General features: G+C 43.8%; 1 protein-coding gene across 1 annotated transcript in view; it reads right to left on the reverse strand.

The window, feature by feature from the left end:
- Window positions 1-6,806: 6,806 nt before the first annotated feature.
- DPT (dermatopontin) overlaps window positions 6,807-21,203 on the reverse strand; it is a 30,591-nt gene continuing 16,194 nt past the window's right edge. Inside the window, exons 3-4 of the mRNA XM_012783892.3 lie at window positions 11,864-11,971; window positions 6,807-7,888 (exon numbers count right to left, since the gene is read on the reverse strand). Of these exons, the coding sequence (XP_012639346.1) occupies window positions 7,822-7,888; window positions 11,864-11,971 (175 nt within the window). The 3' untranslated portion in view covers window positions 6,807-7,821. The remainder of the gene's footprint in view (window positions 7,889-11,863; window positions 11,972-21,203) is intronic.

A 21,203-nucleotide genomic window follows, 5' to 3' on the forward strand; every position in this document is an offset into this window, starting at 1 on the left:
TCCAGACTACCTTACGATGCCATCTCTCTATCCAGGGGCAGTATTCAAAATATTGGAATAAACCTGTGAATCATTTCTTCATGTTATACATTATTAAACTACTGAACTATGAATAACATAGTTTAAAAATGTTATCTCCTCTTACTCCCAATGGAAACCCTTGATTCCAAGTTGATACAGCAGACATGACTGGGCTTTGTGAACAGCTAGTCTTGGGTCCAAAGTCCGCTTGCACCAGCTCGGTGACCTTGGGCAAGTTCCCTACTATTCCAGAGACCTTTGAAGTCATGTATAAAATGGCAGTGAGCATGCTTATATAGAGTACCTGCAAGCATCCTAGGAAAGCCTGTTTGGGCATGAGGTCCAAGAGCTTACAATGCACATTCTCTCCTTCTCCCTCCACTTCACTAAACCATTGGATAGGGACCTGCCAGAGTGTATCACCATGCTGAGACCCCAAAGTCTTGAATTCTTGGTTTATCCCTGTCACCTACTCATGGGTGTCCTTGAGCAAGTCATTTACTTCAGTGGGCTCCACCCTGAGAATTGGATTCACGAGCCCCAGGGCTTTTCTCAGTTCCTTGAGGACCATCCTCACTCCCCTAGGTTTGCTCAGGCAGTCTCTGCTACTGGCATGAAGCCTCTCCTTTTACCTGTTGGAATATCTTCTATTTCTCAGCCCATAGTGATTCTCCCACCTCTGACACAGCATACGATTTCCTGTGTGTGTCGCTCACTGTGTGCTTGACTGTAGTAAGTAGCTTGCTTTTACTCATTATTAATCCTTCCAGGTTTTAGTTCTTGCCACCTTATCTAGAAGAAAAAATATCTCTGAGAAAAGAGGGGTTTTTTTTTTGAGACAGAGTCTCACTTTGTTGCTGGGCTAGAGTGCTGTGGCATCAGCCTAGCTCACAGCAACCTCAAACTCCTGGGCTCAAGCAATTCTTCTGCCTCAGCCTCCCAAGGAGCTGCGACTACAGGCATGCGCCACCATGCCCAGATAATTTTTTCTACATATTTTTAGTTGACCAATTAATTTCTTTCTATTTTTAGTAGAGACGGGGTCTTGTCCTTCCTCAGGCTGATTTTGAACTCCTGACCTTGAGTGATCCACCTGCTTTGGCCTCCCAGAGTGCTAGGATTATAGCCACCACACCTGACCAAGAGGGGTTTTATGCTTCTTGGCCTCCTTGAGTTTGTGCCAAGAACAAAGTACATGATTAATAACACCTTATTGTAGTAACAGTCAACATCATGTGTACAAAAGCACAGCCACGTGAGGTTATCCATTCAGAACAAGCCATGTGCCACTCCAGGATGGGCTGAGCCTTGTCTCCCTGCCCAACACAATACACTTGTTTGCCTCTTTCCACTTTTTTTCTACTCCTTTTCAGAGATGGCGAGAGAATTTTCTCAAGGCTTTCCTATGCATGGAGAGAACTAAGAACCTGCCTTCACTGTGAATTTCTATGGAGTGAAGTTCTTCTCCAACTCAAACTGCACAAGAGATTTTCAATTCCTTTCTCCTGGAAGCCCCCTGGCAGGCCCAATCTGCATGACATGTAGTGTCGCGGTGGGAAACAGGCAGATGTGATCCAGAGCATGTTTGACTCGCCAGAACATCTTTCCATGGTGTAATGGCTAATGAGCTCATCTTTGGGTCTGCCAACAAAAGAGGCCCACGGAGACATCCAAGTCAGCTGCAATCCACTAGTCACAGAGGAGGAAGATGCCAGACACCAGCATGGCCTATGAACGCCCGCCAGGCAGCCACAGGAAAAGGAAACCAGCTAACGCTGGGAAAGCAGCCTTACTTCTTTGGTCCATCTAACGACAAGCTCATCTCACAAGTAAGCTCTCAATGGAAGTAACAAGAAAAAGACTTCTAAAGTTTATATTCATGACATCATAATCTGTATGATTATGTGAATCTGTAAGATTTGTCTTAGGGCTATACTTTTAATTTTTCATCAGGTATTTTTTGAATGTCTACTATGGGCCAGTCCCTATGCTAGGTGCAGGGGATAGATCAGTCAAAAAACCCTGCCCACATGTGGGTCTAAGACTGAAACAGCATCCAAATTTACACTAGCTTCCTCCTATTTACCAACCTGAGCCCCCTTCACCTCTCTGTCCCCTTGTCTATTCAGGAGTTAGCCAATGAGGCTTCATCTTGGGTCCACCAAGTGCCTGGTACTGTGCTGGCAGCTCAGGTGTTCATTTTAAGATAGTTCATAGTTACCTAGGATGGTGACGTACACTTTCTAAGTGTGTGAGTGACCATTATGGCTGCTGTGCTTTCCAATTCACCCAGCGTTAGTGAATAGCTCTTAAAAGGATGAAACTAATGATTACCTGCTGATGCTGGATAAAGGGAGTAAGAGATGGCATTAACCCCCACCAAAACCACAGCACCGCCATAATACCTGGCCTCTTAACAGAACTTCATAATTTTCAAAATGCCTTTTCAATTATTGGTTGCTTAGAGCTCTGATGGACCTTCCCAATAAAAACTGAAAGCCAACCCGAAATCCAGATGAATTTCAAAATACGTGTTTTGGATGCTATGTGTGATGCCATCTAGCTGGGCATGGGAAATCTACCAATGAACAAGAGAGTCAGGACTCCTGTCCTCAGGGATATGGAAAGGAAGACACAGAATGCTGACACAGCTACTGGTCTTGGAAGGCTCAGGAAGCTTTTCTGGGGAAGCCAAGTCTGTGTTTGGCCCTGACATAGGACCTCAGTGAATAGAAGAGGTGGGGAGAAGATTTCCCGCTGCTGTGGTGAATGTTAGTTTCCTATTGGCCATATGACAGGCTGAACATCTGTTCCATTGTCTCTGGGGACAGTGACAGATGTTGGAAAGAGCAGGTAATTCTGCATATTACATTATAACCCATTAAGGCAGCTGGTTAGATGAAAGGGTCTGGCTTTATAATCTCTTTCTGTCCATGAAGTAACCACGTAGTCACCTTTCAGCTGGAACCCCATCCTAGGGCTCAACTGCTTGGCAGCCAGTGACTGTTTTTGTTCCATAATTTTACTTTTATTTTTTGATTATAAACACAGTAAATGATCATTGTTTTTATGAGGTGAGGGAAAGTAGAAAAATGGAAAGAAGAACAAAGAAATAAACAGTAATGTTATAATCCACAGACTATCATACTTTTCATTTGGGAATATTTCTATTCATCATTTTCCACTGATACAGAAAGTCATTCCTTCACATCAATAACTGGGCTCCTTATGGGTGGGTAGGGTGAGGAGAAGAAGGAGGTCACATGATGGTAGATTCAAGTGCTTATCAAGGCACTAAAATTACTGGAGAGTTTTGGTTGGTTTTCAGTTTCTAGGGATAGTCCATGCTATGAAAGTTTGTAAGCACCATGAAAATCTGAGCTATGTGTAAATATATCATTATTATTTCTCACAATGACTTTCGAGGTAGCAATATTTTCTCATTCTTGCTTTACAAAGGAATAAATTGAATAACAGAGACTCAATAAGTCAGTGGGTCATAGGTCCAGGCACCATTCTGTGAAGGTGCCACTTACCTCGCCTCACTGACTCCGGGTCCCAGGATGGTGACCAGTTCAGGAGCCACTCCTTAAGAATGCGATTTAATTAAACAGAAATAAACAGAAGTGGTTTAATTAAATTTGATTGAGACTTTATAAGGAGAGTGGGTGCTATTGACTATATGACCTTTGTTCTGTTAGCCACCACGGTGGACACATCTGAGTTGGGCATGGAGGGTGTTGAACACCATTTTCTCTGATTAATAAGAGAAGACGGCCGGGCGCGGTGGCTCACGCCTGTAATCCTAGCACTCTGGGAGGCCGAGGCGGGCGGATCGCTCGAGGTCGGGAGTTCGAAACCAGCCTGAGCAAGAGCGAGACCCCGTCTCTACTATAAATAGAAAGAAACTAACTGGCCAACTAATATATACAAAAAAAAAAAAATTAGCCGGGCATGGTGGCGCATGCCTGTAGTCCCAGCTACTCGGGAGGCTGAGGCAGAAGGATCACTCAAGCCCAGGAGATTGAGGTTGCTGTGAGCTAGGCTGACGCCACGGCACTCACTCTAGCCTAGGCAACAAAGTAAGACTCTGTCTCAAAAAAAAAAAAAAAAAAAAAATAAGAGAAGACGCCCAAGTAGGCTTGGAGCCGGACGTGGGACCAGCTAATTTTAAGGTGGTTTTATTTTTATTTTTTTTAATTTTGTACATTCAGTAAAGCCTTTGTGAGAATGCATTCTTCTGAAGGAACTTATGAAAGTGTTGGGTTTCATGTCTGGGTCCATGCTGTCGAGCAAAAAGACGTGCAGATGAAGAGCCAGGATGCAGCGAGGACTTCCCCAGGCCGTCTGAGTTCCAGAGAGACACTATAAATTACAGTTAATATGCACAAATAATGAAATGCCTTATGGTGCTGGTGAGAGATGCCAATTTCTCCCCTGGGGCATTGTGACTGCATGTTGGGCTTCCCAGACTCTTTTGGTGAGGCCAACATTTCCTTGGGAAACTTCCTTAAGCCCATGTATTATTTTATGCCTTCCATAATACTATTTCCATTGCCTGAAATGCCACTGTCTCTTTTTCCACCCCCATCCCTCACCACCCTCTGTGGAAATGCCATCTGTCCTTGACTTACTAAACTGTACTCAATAGCTTGTTTGCTTATCTGACTCCTTTAGTTTATAATCGTCATGAATGCAGACACTGTGTCCAGTACAGCAATAGTATATATTAAGCATGTAAAATTTTATTAATTCAGTGACTGAACAAATGGATAAATGAAGGAATGAGAGCCAAACTTAAGTCTTGCCTATTTTATGAACTTTTCCTATCAGTGACCTACACTAAAATCCAGCTTACATAAGGAACTTTATTTCTAATGTATACTAACACTATTCCCCCTCTCTTACTACATTTATTGGATACTTAACTGTGTGCAAGATACTATATGATCTCACTTAATCCTTATAACAAGCTCATGGTGTAGGTAGTACTATTATTTCTACAGATAAGGAAAGAGAGTCTCAGGAAAGGTGATCTGGCCAACGTCATGAACCTGGAAAGTGACAGAGCCGGGATTTGTGCCCTCCGAATCCAGAGCACACAGTCTTTTCCACTCACTGTAGAAGTCTCACTCATCCTTCAAGGCCAAGCAAAGACTCAGCTTTCTCAGGGAACGTTCCTTCACTCACTGTCATCTCTGTTTTCTCACCTCACCGTTAGGCTGTAGGCCTTGTGAGGCAGAAATCGTGTCTCTCTCTTCTTCCCCTCATCTCATTTTACGTGACCACCATCTTGTGAAGGTGTCGGGAAAGGGATTCCTGCCTACACTGGGCAGATGAGAGAAGGGTGGCTTGGGGACTTGGGGACAGCCACCCTCTGTCAGAGCTTGGGGTAGGACCTATGTCTCGGTTCCTACTATTAATAGTTCCAGGCTTCTTCCCCGAAAGAAAATGCCTTAGCAAATCCCTTCATAAACAATTCGGGGCAGATGACAGAGTTCATGGAATTCTAGAATTGCAAAAACTCACAATGGTGCCCTAGATAAATGCCCTCATTTTGGACAGTAGGCCTAGGAAGGAGAGGTGACTTATCCAAGACTGTGGGGCAAGTTAGGAGAGAGATCGGAGTAACAAGAGAACAGAGAGTGAGAACTTGCCCTCAGAAAATCTGGGATTTCGTCCTCACTCAGTCACTCATTTCTTACTGAATGATGTATAATACAGAGTATAAACCATTCAGATTCAAACTGGGTTGACAATATCTGTCCTGTCGTTGTCCTTGGCCTATATGCAAAGAATGGTTTTTCTTTTGGTAAAAACTTCTCTGTTTATTCCGTTTGGCACAGGTACTTCTTCTTGGATTGCTTTCCACTTTCCAGTTTTGTTTTTTTTTTTTGTTTTTTTTTTTCCTTGACTCATGTTCTCTTGCTGTTTTCTGGATGGCTCCTCCCAGCTGCAGGTCTCTCTCTCCCAGCCCCAAATCCTCTCCCCAGCCCTGTGTTTCCTTCCTGGGTGCCAAGGCAGCCCTTCAGCATGGCCTATCTCCCTCCCAGCTGTGCTCCCTCACAGCTGAGCCAGCACTGCAGTCGCTAAAATATTAATGGCCCCCTTTGTGAAAAATAACACCAAGAAGCTTCTTACTGCAAATGAACATTGCTAGAGAGACAGAAACAATGAAATGGAAGAAATAGAACAAAACTATAATGTGAAAAAATGTTTTAGAGTTAAGGCAAAGGAGGACGTCCTTCCCCATCACGGTGCTGGAGTCTTGCAGCAGGAAACGCAGTGCCTGGCAGCTGAGAGTCACCATCCTGACCACGTAGGTTGGGGTGTACAACAAGGCAGATGACCCCTGTGATTCCCTGGCTGGCTCCTCTCCTGGGAACCCCGGGAGAGGGGATGAGGGAAGGGCAACACAGAACAGAACAGAAAAGGCAAACTGTGTGGATAAAGAAAATAGGGGCTTCCTGTGGTTAAAAACCACAGGACAAGTTATGACAAGTTGGGGCAAAGAGGGTTGAAGGATGCGGAGGAAATATAGGCAAGACTCAGAGGCAAAGGCATGTGGCTCCATCCTTTGTTCAATCCTTAAGCACTCAGCACTTTACATTTTAATGATCTGATGCCCCAACCTCATTCTGTCATTATCATCATTGTGTCCCTGGTACCTGGCATGCTGCTTAGCACAATTCATCATGCTAAGCTGCACTTTCAGAATGGATGAATGAATCATAGGAAAGGGGAAGGGTAGAGAACAAAAACTGACCCAAAACATCTGCAGCGTAGTGCATGTTAATATTTTTATTCCTTTATTGATGAAGAGTACAAAGGGCTGGGGACAGAGACATCACCAGAGGAGGAAAGATAGTGGCACTTCTGCAGAAGACACCTCTGAGCTGCACGCAGAAGGGAAGTGGTCCCCAGGGCAGCCTTTCCCACCCAGAAAGTCAGGACCAAGACTGAGGAGTTTGCCAGTAGCTCCCCCTGGCCCAGGGGCTCATGCCAGCCTGAGGAAATCCTGAGCCTGCCTCTAGGTGCCAGTGACTCAAACCACTTTTTCCCATTTCCCAAAGCAACCTGGCCACTACCATGGCCCCGAGTTCCCAATCTGAGTCCCATTCTCTGGCCTTTCTCTCCCTCCTTGCTTTTTGTCTTGCTTGAGACTGACTCTCACGGGTTCTCCTGGCCCCTGCCCTCATTGTCATTTCTGGGTACGCTGACATTCGTCTTCTACTTCAGGAAATCCTTCCAGCACGCCTCCCCACTTTCACCTCCCAGTCCCCTCACTCCTGGAGTGGGAGCTCTGCACTTGGACTTCTAAGGGCTCCCCTGGAGCGGGAGAGTGGAAGCGCGTCCCCCCTGGGCAGGAGGCCTGCCCTGGGTGAGGACCCTGTGTGGCACCAGACCTAGCTGTAGGGAGCCTCCAGGGCCCCTCCCCTCCACCCGGCCCTCCTCCACGCGGAGCGCGAGGCCGCGGTGCAGTGCAAGCCGCCGCCGGGCGGAGGCGGCGCTCCCGAGCCGGGCTGTGCGCATGCGCGCTGTGCCCCTGGCGTGCGATGGCCGCCATCGTCGGTCCTATAAAACGGTTGCTATGGAACGTGTGGAAAGTGAGAAACGCTGTTTACTTGTGGGTTTTATTATAAGTGTGATAGGAGTCAGAAAGGCCCAGGAAGCTGGCGCTGCAGCTTCCAGCTCGGGGAGAAGGAAAGAGCGCGGCGGAGACGGCCGCGCGGGTGCCAGCCGACGCGGACGCGCGTGGGCGCGCTCGGCTCCCCGGGCTCCTTTCCCTCCGCCCGGAATCTAGACGTTTGCGAATTCGCAGTCGTAGTCAGTCATGCGGCACATTATGAACTTCCACTGGCGATCCCTGCGAGGGGGAGAGTCAGAGAACCAGCGTCAGTGAGGAAAGACCCCGCGGGAAGAATCCCTGCTGGGAAAAAGCAAGGAACATTGGGAGGATCTGGGGACTGCAGGGACCGGTGACCTCACTGTGCTCTCGGGGGACGTCTCTGTGACATCTCCAGAGAACCTGCGCATCTGCGAGGCCAGGCCACGCCTGGAAGGGGACTAACTGGGTCCCTGCACGCGGAGGCTCCTGTGCACCACGGGCCCAGCTCACCCTGCCGTCTCCCAAAGGCGCCCCAAGGACCCCAAGGGTTAACAGCTTGGAATAAAAGCATTCGTTTAACACCATCTCCATTTTATTGTAAAGAATCTGCTTCTAAAAAGTCCACCGATTTTCTTACTGATTCTTTCTTTTACTGAGTACTCGTCACAGAGAAATGAAGTGAGGAGAAACAACTCTGAGACCCCTTAAAGTGAAAAAGAAAAGGTCTTGCCACCCTGGCATACCAGAAATGCAGTTGCCTACTTATTTAAGTGGTTGGGGTGGGCATGAGAGTACATAGAATTGCTTGATTTTGAAAAATATCATGTGGACGTCTTTCAAGGAATGTTCTCTGCTAAGGGCAATGTTATGTTTTCTGTTCGTCCATGTAACAAAAAAATGTATGGAGCCCCCCCCCCCCCCCCCACACACACACACTGCATGACACTCCTGTGGCCTAATGTCATGTAACAATGATAATGATAATTGGTACTACTATTAATTGACACCTCCCACATACGTGGCATTGTGCTAGATGCTTTAAATGTTTTCTCTTTTAATCCTCACAATAATTCTGTGTTTTAGGCTCAGAGAAATAAGTGGCTTGCTTTATGACAATACAAATGATAGGTGGCAGGTGACCATTTCAGATTCCAAGTTTATTGGACTCAAATCTTGGCCTTTCTCTTATACCACACTGTCTCCGTAACTAGGGACCCTGAACCCCAGCAGAGGACATGGCTGTCATCCCCTTCCCATGGTCCCAATAAAGGGAAAAAATTAAGAGTTGTTCCATGTTGGATCATGCTAATCCTTCCAAAGCACAGTAGAACCTTAGAATTATCTGTCTCCCTTTTCAGTCTGCAAGGCCCCTTTCCAATTCAGTTTATCCTAAACACCACGACTCACAAAGCCTCCATCCAGCTTCTGAACTGGAAAGTGGCCTGGCTGCTGTCAGTCCTGGGAGGTAGGGCGTATTCTGCTCACACCACCTCTGGCAGCCATTCTAATTCCGAGTCGGGTGTTCCAGGTTGTTTGTTTAGAACAACTGGGAGTAGAGTCCCCCAACACAACTCTTTGAGGGCCACGTGATCAACTATTGGTATTTGTTCCTATGATTGTCAACAGAGGACATAGCTCGTTTTAGATGGAGATTGGCAGATTGGTAGCATGCAGCTTTACCAAATGAATTTAATTACTGCAGTCAATTCTTATCTATCTGTGTACCCACAAGCACAGATACACAAGATCTTAAGGCCAGGGGTTCATACTACTCTTCTAAAAAGCTGTTAGTTGATACTGAGCGAAATTTAAACTTGGTCCTATGAGGTCCAAGGGATTCAACCAGGTTCAGTCTCTGGTTTCCCTCCAGGACAGTGGTTTTTAACCAGGTACAAATTTACTCCCCAGGAGATATTTGGCAATGTCTGTAAACATTTGTGGTTGTCATGACTGGCAGTGGGGTGCTAGTGGCATCTAGTGGGTAGGCTGACCATCTAGAATGTACAGGACAGACCCCTACAACAAAGAATTATCTGGTCCCAGATGTCAATAGTGTGCAGGCTGAGAAACTCCATTTCCAGGAAGAAACCAGTGTGATCTGCACATGGAGGGAAAGCCCTTGCCCAGCGAGTCCTGCACTAACAATATTTCTCCAAGGTGGGGACCTCAGCATTTTTCAGCAGAACTGAAGAAAGTCAGATCGTGGATCTTTAAGCCACTGATTTTTAGTGGCAGCAGCAAAATTGCATGGGTATATTTATTTTATTTTACTTTGGGGGAGGATATTAATTTTAGACCAATGCAATGACATAATATCTTTGGTTTTCATGATTCTGGGTAATGCCCCATAACCAAGCCAACAGGAATTAGGCATCTTAACTGTTCAAAATATATTTATTTCAAAATAGTTTTGGAAGGCATTTTTTCTTTACTACATTCTTTCCTGCCTTCTTAAACAGGAAATAGAGAACTAACTTTCTTGTCGACCTGGAGTTACCATTAGGAATATTGAGCCCCCTGTTATATTGTTACTCTGTTCTGCACTTTGGGGTACACACTGCTGCTAAATGACACCAGGCTTCCATGTTCTTTGAGTTCATGGGTCTTTCTTTTTCTTCAATATATTTGTTGGGCATGTCATGTCATTCAGCTATTTCTTCTCACTGGTGAAATGAGTTTTATTCTAAGTACTATATTCTCTGTTTCCTTTCTAATTTGCTACTTCTAGAAAATAGTTAACTAAGCTAGTTAAAAATGTATCTAAAATAAAAATAAGTAATGTATGAGAACAGAGGAATTCTCTTATGGGTAAACATTAGGACTTTTGTACATGAACCAATAACATATATTGTGCCTTTCTGGAGCTACTTCATGGGTTTTTTTGGTTTGTTTCTTTGTTTGTTTTTAATTCTAGGCCATATTAAATACTTTAATGTTAATTAAGTAAGATGCAATTTCATTTGAAAACATGGTTATACACAAAGATAAGTCACACTCAGATTCATAATAGTACACTATGTAATGAGCTAACCCAAGTTTTATTTGGTTTGCAAATAATTTATTGATATCTTTTCAGGAACTCATTTCTGTGTAAAGTGATTATCACGTGACTAAAAGTAAGTCAAATCAATCTTTAACACTTCTTTACCCACACTTTTATCTGTATTAATGGGGGAAGCATTCTTGTTTTCTTCTCATTGTTTTGTTTTATTTTGATGCATTTGAGATAGGGTTGGGAAGCTGATCATGAGAGAAAGGTGACAAAAAAAGTTAATTCTGTATTTTTTTTTCTTTAGGTTCTTTAAATTATCTTCTTTCATTAATTTTTTTCCCCAGCTTTATTGAGGTGTTATTACTCCTATTTCATTTCTAAGTATGGTTTGTAGATTTTATGGTCTGAGTGTTGTGGTCCCCCCAAAATTTATATGTTGGAACCTAATACCCAATAGAATAGTGTTAAGAGGTGGGACCTTTTGGGAAGTGATTAAGTTATGAGGACTCTGTCCTCATGCATGGGTTGAGAGCCCTTATAAAAGAGGTTGAAGGGAGCTGCCTTGCCCCATCACCTATGGGAGGACCCAGCAATAAAGCACCATCTTTGAAGCAGCAACAAGCCCTCACTAGACACTGAGTCTGCTGGTGCCTTGCTCTTGGATTTTCCCACCTCCAGAACTGTGAACAATAAATTTCTATTGTTCATAAACTACCCAGTCTAAGGTGCTGTGTTGTAGCAGCCCAAACAGATTGAGTAGGGTTTGTGTGTTCCTTCTTTCCAATCCCCCCCCTTCTTTTCTCTCCCTTTCTACAACTCAAAGTGGGGACATATAGAGGTACAAAATTAAAGACGGTCCATCTTGACAGTGCACACACCTCCAAACATATTTGCCCTCTCCTCCTGATCTTTGGTGAGGAAAGGTGGCTCTGTGATATTAAGTGAGGGGAAGAGCTCAGAACATCAAGAAACACCGAGCTTAGGACTGTCTGTTCTGGAGCAGGCTGGCTTCCACCCTCATCTCCAAGGGTGAGCTGCTCCAGGAGGTGAGTTCCTAGGACCAGCCCCCTTCCCACTGCCTCCTGTTGTCCAGCCAAACCCTCAGGTAATCCTTGACAAAGTAGGAAACTAAAATAGGGAAAATCCCAGATCAAAATTCTTGCAGACATAATCCTTGCATGGCGTTAGACCCTCGCTCCTATAACCCCTAGCCCATGGGGACACGGGGTTGTCCTTCTCACCTTTCCACTGCAGAGAAAGTGGTTGTTGCTCCTCGCATATAGTAATCATAGTTGTAGGAAACCATGTCCATTTCCTCACCATAGTGGCCTGGATATTCTGTTGTCAGCCTATGTGGGAAGAACAAAGAGTTAGAGGAAAAAAATAAAACACATTGTTATTGCTGGGAGCAAACAGAAGACATGCTATGAAGAAGAGATGGAGGTTGAACATCTTGGGAGATCCAAATTGGAGTTATATGGCCTCCACCAAACCATTCTAGCCTGCGTAGAGTCAGATAGTTCTCCTTCCACAGATGAAAATCTTCCCTAAAAAGATACAGATAATTCCAGGCTTTGGAGTTATGAGAATAATGTCAGAGTTCTTGATACTGACTAATATCAATAGTAGTCCCATCTTATTCAGCTCCACTAAGACAATGTTTTCAAACTTTGGGTTATGAAGCATCAACAAATTATAAAATCAATTTAATTGGTTATACTCAGGTTTTTAAAAGGAAGAATAAAATAGAAAAGAAAATAGTAGAGCATAAGTTTATGTGTAAACATTTTGTTTCAAATGTATATGTACATGTATTTATAAGGAGTAAATAATGTGTAATAGTTTAATACACATTTCTTGTTGGGAGTCATAATTTTAAAAGGTCTAAAAAATATTTAATTAAAACAGAGTTTTTCCCTCTTTTTACACTGTTTACTAGCACCTAAAACAGTTCCTGATACATAATAAATATTTGCTGAATAAATGAATGGCCTGAGGAGAGTCACTTAATCTTGGTTTCTTCTATAGAAGAATGAAAGCCACCTTATAGGTTTGTCACTGGGAGTAATAAAAGTATGTGTGACGTACTGATACATGGTAGGTGTTGAATCATTAGGATATAATTTTGTTTCTTCCTCTTCCTCCTCTTTTTCGTTCTTTCTCTCCAAGATTGAGTCAATCCTCTCTAGGTCTCCATGTGAGTAGGTCCATTGTGGTCCACTCTAGAATAAATCTAGAATTCCACCCTGTTTATAAGGGCTTTGCCACCAGCGATCTTCAGGATCAAAATGATCCTTTCACCGTGAAACAGGCCCTGCAAACTCTTCATCTGCACCCTCAGGTGACTTGGTTAACAACTAGTTAGTGAGTGTCAGTAATTTTGTCTGCTTTGGGTTTATAGGTCATTGTATATTGATGTTAGAAAGATCTTCCCCTCTGCAGACTGGTGATGTTTCTCTTAAGACTTCAAGATTGTCATGAAATCTTGAAAAGATTGATTTATAAACAGCAAGGGCTGCTCAGAGGATCTCAGTGCTGAGATGCAGAAAGATCAATGGTTAGACCACTCTCTTGGTTCATGATCATCCCTTTTTTCACATTATTCACTCACCTTTGTTCTGACTTATGTTCTCTTAAGACATAATTAGGTTCTATCAGAATACCCAGCCCAACCTTGAGTGGGTTGCGTGTATTTTGGCTTAAGGGTGTTCTTGAAGGAAACAAGGCTCTGCTCTTTCAGAAATCTATTTTGTGCTGCTAAAGAGACACAGAAGCAGGACTTCCTCTTTCTAATAAAAATTTAAGTAAATGTCTCATAAATGAACCTAATATGGTTTCACTTGGATCCTAATGGTTTGTGATCCATGAGGATTCTAACAAGGACTGAATTTCAGTCCTTCTACCAAGGTCTGAAGTTTACCGAAAGAAAGAGAAATTTTTGAGAACAGGAATAATGCAAATTAGGATTGCAAGGGATTGAGGAGGGGCATGTTTGCCTTATTTCAGGGAATACAAAATATTTTCTAGAACTTTTGAAGTACTCTTTGGATACAATGTGTAAAAGCTAATTACCAAATGTTTTTATTTCTGCTAAGGCAGAGTCCACATATAGCAATACTGCTTTAGGCTAAATCCAAATCACCAAAACTATCGTATTTGGAAATGGTCAGGCTACATTTTTATTTTTTAAGTTTCTACTGACTAATCTGATCTGCCTTCAGGATACTTGGATAGTTAAATACATTTGGAATAGAGTGGGAAAGCGAAGTTTACATTTAAAAAAATTAAGAATGTCTAAGCTTCAAAGAAGGAAAAAGTTATCCAGTGCTTTCTTTAACTATTACTTTGTTTTTGGTAGTTTTCAGACACAGCCCCCAGCCCACTTGGATACTTTGTCTGGGAAGCCTGTTTGGGGGGGACTGCTATCCGATGAGTTTTTAAAGAGTCCTGGAACAGGTGAGATGCCTGCCCATTGGGGACGTTTATCTTGGTCCAAGCCAGGTTTTGTTTTGGTGGATTTTTGGTTGTTGTTGTTTGGTTTTATTTTTGTTATAAAACCATGAGATCAAGTTATAGAACCTTGAGAAACTATCTTACAGAACCCTGGGTTAAGGGGGCTAGGGAAAGAGGTTGGATATTGATGGAAATCTCCCCTACTTTGGGAAACTAAAATACAGAGGGAGAAATGGCCTGATCAGTGGTCGAAAATGAATCGCCGGAACACCAACCATAGCGAGAACTGCTGTGTCATCATGGCCCAGGATTCAGTAATTGAGAACCAGAAAGAGGTGGCTGCATTTAGTTCTTGATGACATACATCTCACACACACACACACACACACTCACAAAAAATGTCCTAATAAATGACAGCCCCAGTAACAGCTCCTCAGAGAGAAAAAATAATTTGAACTTTCAGAAGCAGACACTGAGGTAGGGGATAGGGACTTGTCAGAAAATTAAAAGAGGCTACAAGGAGGCAGAATGAGCAGGGCTTCCCAAGCTGTGGCACCAGGCTTTGTGAGGGCAGGTGGGGGGAGTTCAGTGAGTTTCCAGCTTCCTTGTGAGTTACTGGGTCACTTCAAGCAGCCTTTCTGGCAAAACGCACTTCATACTGAGCATTGCCACACATTCCTAGACCAATCAAAACAATCAAACAAGGCAACAGCTTGGCAAGTCGAAAGGGAGGGCAGGGAAAGAAGGCACCTTTATTCAATTTGTTGACATGAGTCTATTTTTAAAGTGCCTCTATAGGGAGCCTTCTTGTCCTCTTTCAAAAATCTACTCTACATGTGTGCATATTCATTTCTCCTATCACTTTTGGATGAATCACTACTGGGGTACAATTTCTCACTTCACAATACCTTTTCAGCTGTCGAGATGAGAGACAGAGAGTTGTTCCAAAGCTAAGTAAAAACTTGATGACATAAAGCCACTTGTACAACTTCTTGTGTCAGCTGAGGTTGAGTGAGATGGAAAGAAGCTAAATAATATCTTAGTGATTATCTGAAGAAAAGCAGTTCAAACTAAAGGGATTTTTAAGATTGACATAGAGTTTGCTCATCTAAGATTCTTAAAGCACTGTGACAATCAGCAGGTCCAACTGGAGTCAAGGAACATTTGCTGACCCATGCAGTACCATGGACCGACCTGAGAGATGTCGTGCTTTTTTGCTTCAAGGACAGACACGGCACAGAGCTGAGCCCAGACCTATGCTCTTCCATCCACTTTAAGAAGTGGAGTAGAGATACGATTTAGTCACATAAGGTGGCCGATTTTACTCCTTGTCAGAGGTTTGGTTCAGAACAGACTAGGTTTTTAATAGCTCAAGAAAAGGGTTTGAATCTATTTCTCAACATAAAGTGACTCAGTATAAGATTTTGTGAAAACCCACCATCTTATTACTTACTAAGCATTTGGACACAAAGTAAAACTTCATAGCAATGAGATGGATTTGTGACATCTGTCTCACTGCAGGCAATTAGGACAACTGGATGATTTGGTGTCATGCCAGAGGCTCCACTTTCAGGACTTTTGCTCCTACTGGTGTGCACGTGGACCAATGTGGCTTCGTCTCATAGCCCCAAGTCGGCAAGCATCACCTTATCTCACTGTGTGGAGTCACTAGGAAAGCACATGCCACAGACTCCCTACCACAACAGCTGGAAGAAAACCCCAGCGTTTATGTTAACAGGCCAGAATAGAGTACCCGAGGAAGCCAGACTTCAGCTTTTTTCAAGATAAGAATAAGAATGCGTTCCAAGCACGTTAGAATGTGTTCCAAACAAACCGTTCTTTAGAGATCAGCTCATGCTCAAACAACATTTTAGAGAAGCTTCTGGTTGTCCAATATCTAATTCTGCTTTCCTCTCATTTTCTCCACCTAATTATCACCTTATTTTAAATACCCTGTTCTAATGTACAATGACATGTCAGCATTACATATTTAGCATTTGATTAGAATAAGAGAATGCTGCATAACCTCTCATTCACAATGATGGTGACAATAGTGAGGTCTTTGAGAAATGGTTGGTACGTGGCATCGAATATGCTTTTTTTTTTTTTTTTTTTGAGACAGAGTCTCACTTTGTTGCCCAGGATAGAGTGAGTGCCATGGCGTCAGCCTAGCTCACAGCAACCTCAAACTCCTGGTCTCAAGCAATCCTCCTGCCTCAGCCTCCCGAGTGGCTGGGACTACAGGCATGCGCCACCATGCCCAGCTAATTTTTTCTATATATATTAGTTGGCCAATTAATTTCTTTCTATTTAGAGTAGAGACAGGGTCTCACTCTTGCTCAGGCTGGTCTCGAACTCCTGACCTTGAGCGATCCACCCGCCTCAGCCTCCCAGAGTGCTAGGACTACAGGCATGAGCCACCGTGCCTGGCCCGAATATGCTTTTTATGATCTGGTTCAGAAGTGGGCATGAAGGAGAAACTCAACATTTGCAGAGTTGATAGGTTGAGGTTGTCTTACATTCTATATTTAGCCAAAAAGAAAATATCCCTTTCTTATAGACAAATCGTTGAAAAGTTTTTTTTTTAAATAAACCTGGTCTGTTCATGATCATTCTTTTTGCATAACGTTTTTCCAGGTATGCTACAAGAAATGAGAAGATTTCAGATTAGATTACTTGGTCGATGCTCTGACATCCTTAACAGGTGCTGCATCAAACCCTGTTTGAATTAGTTTTGCAAAGGCAGAAAAAAATAAACCCAAATGCAGTTATGTCTAAAAGAAAGAAAGGCAGCTACAAAGGAACAGCCACCCCGGCTTCTTCCCCAAAGAGCTGGGGAATATCCAAGAGGGAGCTCTGTGGTCACCCATGTGCCCTTCTCTGCACAGATGGCCTGACCCCTGGGGCCCTGAGGGGTGTGAGAAAGAAGGCAAACATTCAATTCTGTCCCCTTGTGCCATTTCAGGGGTTTATATTCCAAACACTTCAGATATGCACCACAACATCTGAGAACAACAGTTTCAGGGATATCAGTGCTTAAATTAGAAGAGGAAAGTCCCTGGGTATTTTCCAAATTGTTATCTTGGAACTGAGTCTCTGGCTCACCCTGCCAGCCCAGGGCTGGTCAGCAAACACATGTGTTTTGACTCCTGTTGACTTTCACCAGCTACGTTACTTGGTGGCCCCCTTGGGCCTGCGTATCAGTGGGGTGACTCCAACTTCAACAGCTCCCACCAACTAAGACGGCTTTCTTTTCTGTTTTTGCTGCTGGGTGCCTACTGTACTGCTATCTAATGCTTCACCTATATGAGTCTTATTTCCTCATCTAGATTGAGAGACAGCTCAGTACTGTGCAAAGAGCATGGGATTCAGGGGCAGATAGACTTGTCTGAATCAAGTTGGGAACTTTGAAAGAAGTCACAGCTGCACCTCAAGTTTTCCCTCACCTGTATAATAGTATCATAACTTCTGTGTGGGAGGATTAAACGAGCTATCGCATGAGGGTGTGGTAGGTGTCAAGAAATAAATATCATCATCATCAACATTATTGGAAACTCAACCAAAGTCTATGAATTGCATTAATACTTATTTTATATCCATTCATATTCATGGACTGACTGATTAAATGAATGAATGAACGGAGGAATGAATGATTGCCTCTGGAATCCAGTAGAGGGAAGCAGACTAGACTGAATGAAGCAACAGATTTGGTCTGTAATTGAGAGGTTTATTTTGTTCTAAGTAGCTAGAAGGGCCTGGCCTTGGGTTAATTAGCAGTCAGATAACCAGCCATATCACTGAAATTTCTGCTTTTGAAGTTTGAGCACAGGGAGGGAGTTATCGCCTATACGCAGGCAGTAAATATAGTTGTCCAAGAGTACCCATAAAGTATTGGCTCCAGGACCCCCGTGGATACCCAAATCTGCAGATGCTCGAGTCCCTTAGAACAAATGGCATAGTATGTGCATGTAACTTGCACACAGTCTCTCGTATGCTTTACCTCATCTCTAGATAACTTATAATGCTGAATACAATGCAAATGTTATATAAATAGTTGGTATTCTGTATTGTTTTTTATTTGTATTTTCTTCTTGTTGTATTTTTTCCCCAAATATTTTCTATCCACAGTTGGTTGAATCCTTGGATGAGGACCCTGCGGTACGGAGGGCCTGCTGTACATGTCTACATTATAAATGTGGCACAGTAATTACAACAGCCACTCCAGTTGATGAAAGGGACAATTAATTTTGCTCAAGCTTGGAGGGGCTGCTGTTTGCCAAAATGAGTGCTTTGTGCATCGTGCAATGCAAGGCAATGATTATTGGCAGGGCTCAGAGGCATCTAAAGCCAATGCAAGATCCTTTAAAATGTAACCTGTAGTCCTACTTTCTGAAAACATGGGCGCCTCCGTCTCTATAATAACTGTTTCCAGCTTGCTCAGAGGAACCAGCCTGGAAGCTGCCCTTCTCGCCAGGCCTCTGGGAGCTGTGCTGGAGGAGGTTGTCCAGGCGGGATGGTGTGGGTCAGACCCAGTAATGCAGGGGCCTGTGAGGTCATTCCTGCCCCTGACAAAACAGCATCATGGGGAGTGGTCATGCAAACATTCCCCACTTTGTATCGAAATCTGAAAGATGAGGATAGGAGTTAAAGATTAGCTTAGACTGGGTGTTTGGCAAGAGGTGAAGAACATTCTCACTAACTGATATTGTTGTTGTTAACTAAAGCTGTCCAAAAATTAAGAAAAACCACTCTCTTCTTATGACTTGAGCACAGGGCTGGGGAGGTAGGCAGTGGGGAAGGCAAAGTCTGAGCATCATAGGATCTCAGAGGGGAAGAAAACAAAGGGCATCTAAGTTGGTTCTTTATGTTTGTGGTCAAAATATATTATCTAATGAACATGTTGAAAGGCCATGCATCTTCAGAAGAATTATTTAGAAAAGGCAACAGTTGCTCAATTCAAAGCCATCAGTTCCCGGGACACACAGACTCTGCGCGGACGGGAGACGGTCCGGTGCGAGGCAGGCATCTGGCGAGCTGTTTGGATAGGAGGGAATTATTACAAACGGTCTCTGAAGGGTTGTGGCTACTTCGGTGACATGTGTTTGTGGTTTGCAGACCACTGGACTAGCAATTTGAATTCTCATATGTAAATAAACACGTGTGAAATTTAGATAGTCATCCAATCCAGTGGGGACAGTTGTTTTGTAACGACATGTCCGCATCTATCAGGAATTCACTTTCTTGCCAGAGTTCAGTGACGCTGTAATACACAACAAGAAACTGCACAAACTATAATGTACCAAAAAAAAATTGCACAAACTGAAATGGAAGCAGCACCTTGGTTTCCACCAAACAAATAAATCCCACACTCTTTTGGGAGTTGCTTAGATGATTTGTTTTTTCCAGCCCAGAGCTTTGACATTTCTGAATCCCTAAACGCTTGCAAGCACAGAGCCGCTAGATAGATGCTCACTTAGCTAGTCCAGAACAGTGTCAGGCTCCTTGCTGCAGAATATCTTTCAAGGTGGGAAGGGAAAAATGCCGTCCCCACCCACACGTGTCCAGTTTCCTGGGAGGTAATTTAAGCGAGTTAAGGTGATGTAAGGGAAGCTTTCAAATAGGAAGCTTATCAGTATTTCACTGTGGGAAGGTGTGGGAAAATAGTTCTCACTTCACTCTGTAGGGCTGTTAAAAGGATCAAATAAAATAGACAAAGGCAAGAAAGAAGTCTTCGTCAACTGTAAATCAACATCATGTCAATGTCAGGTGTCACCATTGTTACTGTTCCTAGGGGCCTGCAACATTTGGTTATTCATTTGACACATTTATTAAGGGTCTACTTTGTGCCAGGCTTGAGATGATAAAGAAATAAGGCCTGATCTACACTCCAGAGGCTTCATTCAATTTAGAAAGCTGTATAATATAATGTCATGACTCAGGCAATTTAAAGATGCCACTAAAACGTCTAGACATACCAGTGGGATAGTGAGTCATACACTATGAACCATGGTGCGTACTGCGAACTTATTATGCTGCTTCTCCAAGATTTTCTTTGAAAAAGTACCAATTCTTTCAGCAACCGTGGTAGCTCTCAGCTCTAACACCATGCTATAAGAAATAGAGCCAGCATACCTTAGCAGGACTTGCTTTAGAGTTGACTTGCCACGTCTTTCTGAGTAATTCTCTCCTCTTCTCCCCCCACCCTTTGGTTCCACTGACCAATGGCAACATGTCTGGGTGGTGGGATGGGGTGAGGAAAGGTGAGGAGTGAGCAGGCGGGGGTGTGAGTGGGGGTGGGAAGGCCATTGCAACCAAGGCTTGGCATAATTTTGCCACCGGAGCTGAATGTCTTCAGCAATTCAAGAAAACTCGCTCATCTCTAGTTGTCAGTCTTGGACCTTGGGACTTTATTCCTACCTGTATATCTCCATAAGCATTAAATTCTTAGCATCTTAAGCTGGTGAGTTGCATCAAATGACTTGAGAAGTCATTTCTAAAGTGCATGAGAGTAAGGGTACTTAGCATTTGTGTGGAAGCAGGAGCAGCCTGGAACCAGCTCCCAGGTGACCACTGGAAGTCTGGGACATCATTAGAATTACAGTGCAATTTGAGACACAAATATCCTGTCTTTTTCAGGTCTCAGCATCTAAATAAACAGGATAGGCTTCAAACAGCAATGCCCAGAGTGTAGACATAGATCACAGAAATCCATGGAATATGGGAATTCTGGGAAGATTTAGATGTTTCCCCCTTTATTCCACCCCTACCTCTGCTGTTTGACAACTTTCCTAAACCCGGTGAGCCTCAGTTTCTTGTCTGCCTGATCACCCAAAGCCTTAGCCCTGAGCCCACTCCGTGTCCGTGTGGCCAGGAGCCCTGTGGCAGCCATGACAGCGCAGCCCGGCGCGGCAGCCTCCCCCACCCGTCTTGGCAGAGACCTCGGGCCTCGCTGCAGTGAGGAAGGAACGTTGCTGCCCTGTTCACTCCTCCTTTTCTGGGGAAGAATGAGTCAGCAAACCCCCAACAGACTGTCCAAGCGGTCGGACGTCTCATTCCTCAGCATAGCAAATTCTGGTCTTAAGTTCTGCTGCCCACAGGCAATCTGACCCCTGGCTGGGTTGACCCCGG

Source organism: Microcebus murinus, chromosome 2 (assembly GCF_040939455.1).
Source record: "Microcebus murinus isolate Inina chromosome 2, M.murinus_Inina_mat1.0, whole genome shotgun sequence".
Taxonomy (NCBI): Eukaryota; Metazoa; Chordata; class Mammalia; order Primates; family Cheirogaleidae; genus Microcebus; species Microcebus murinus.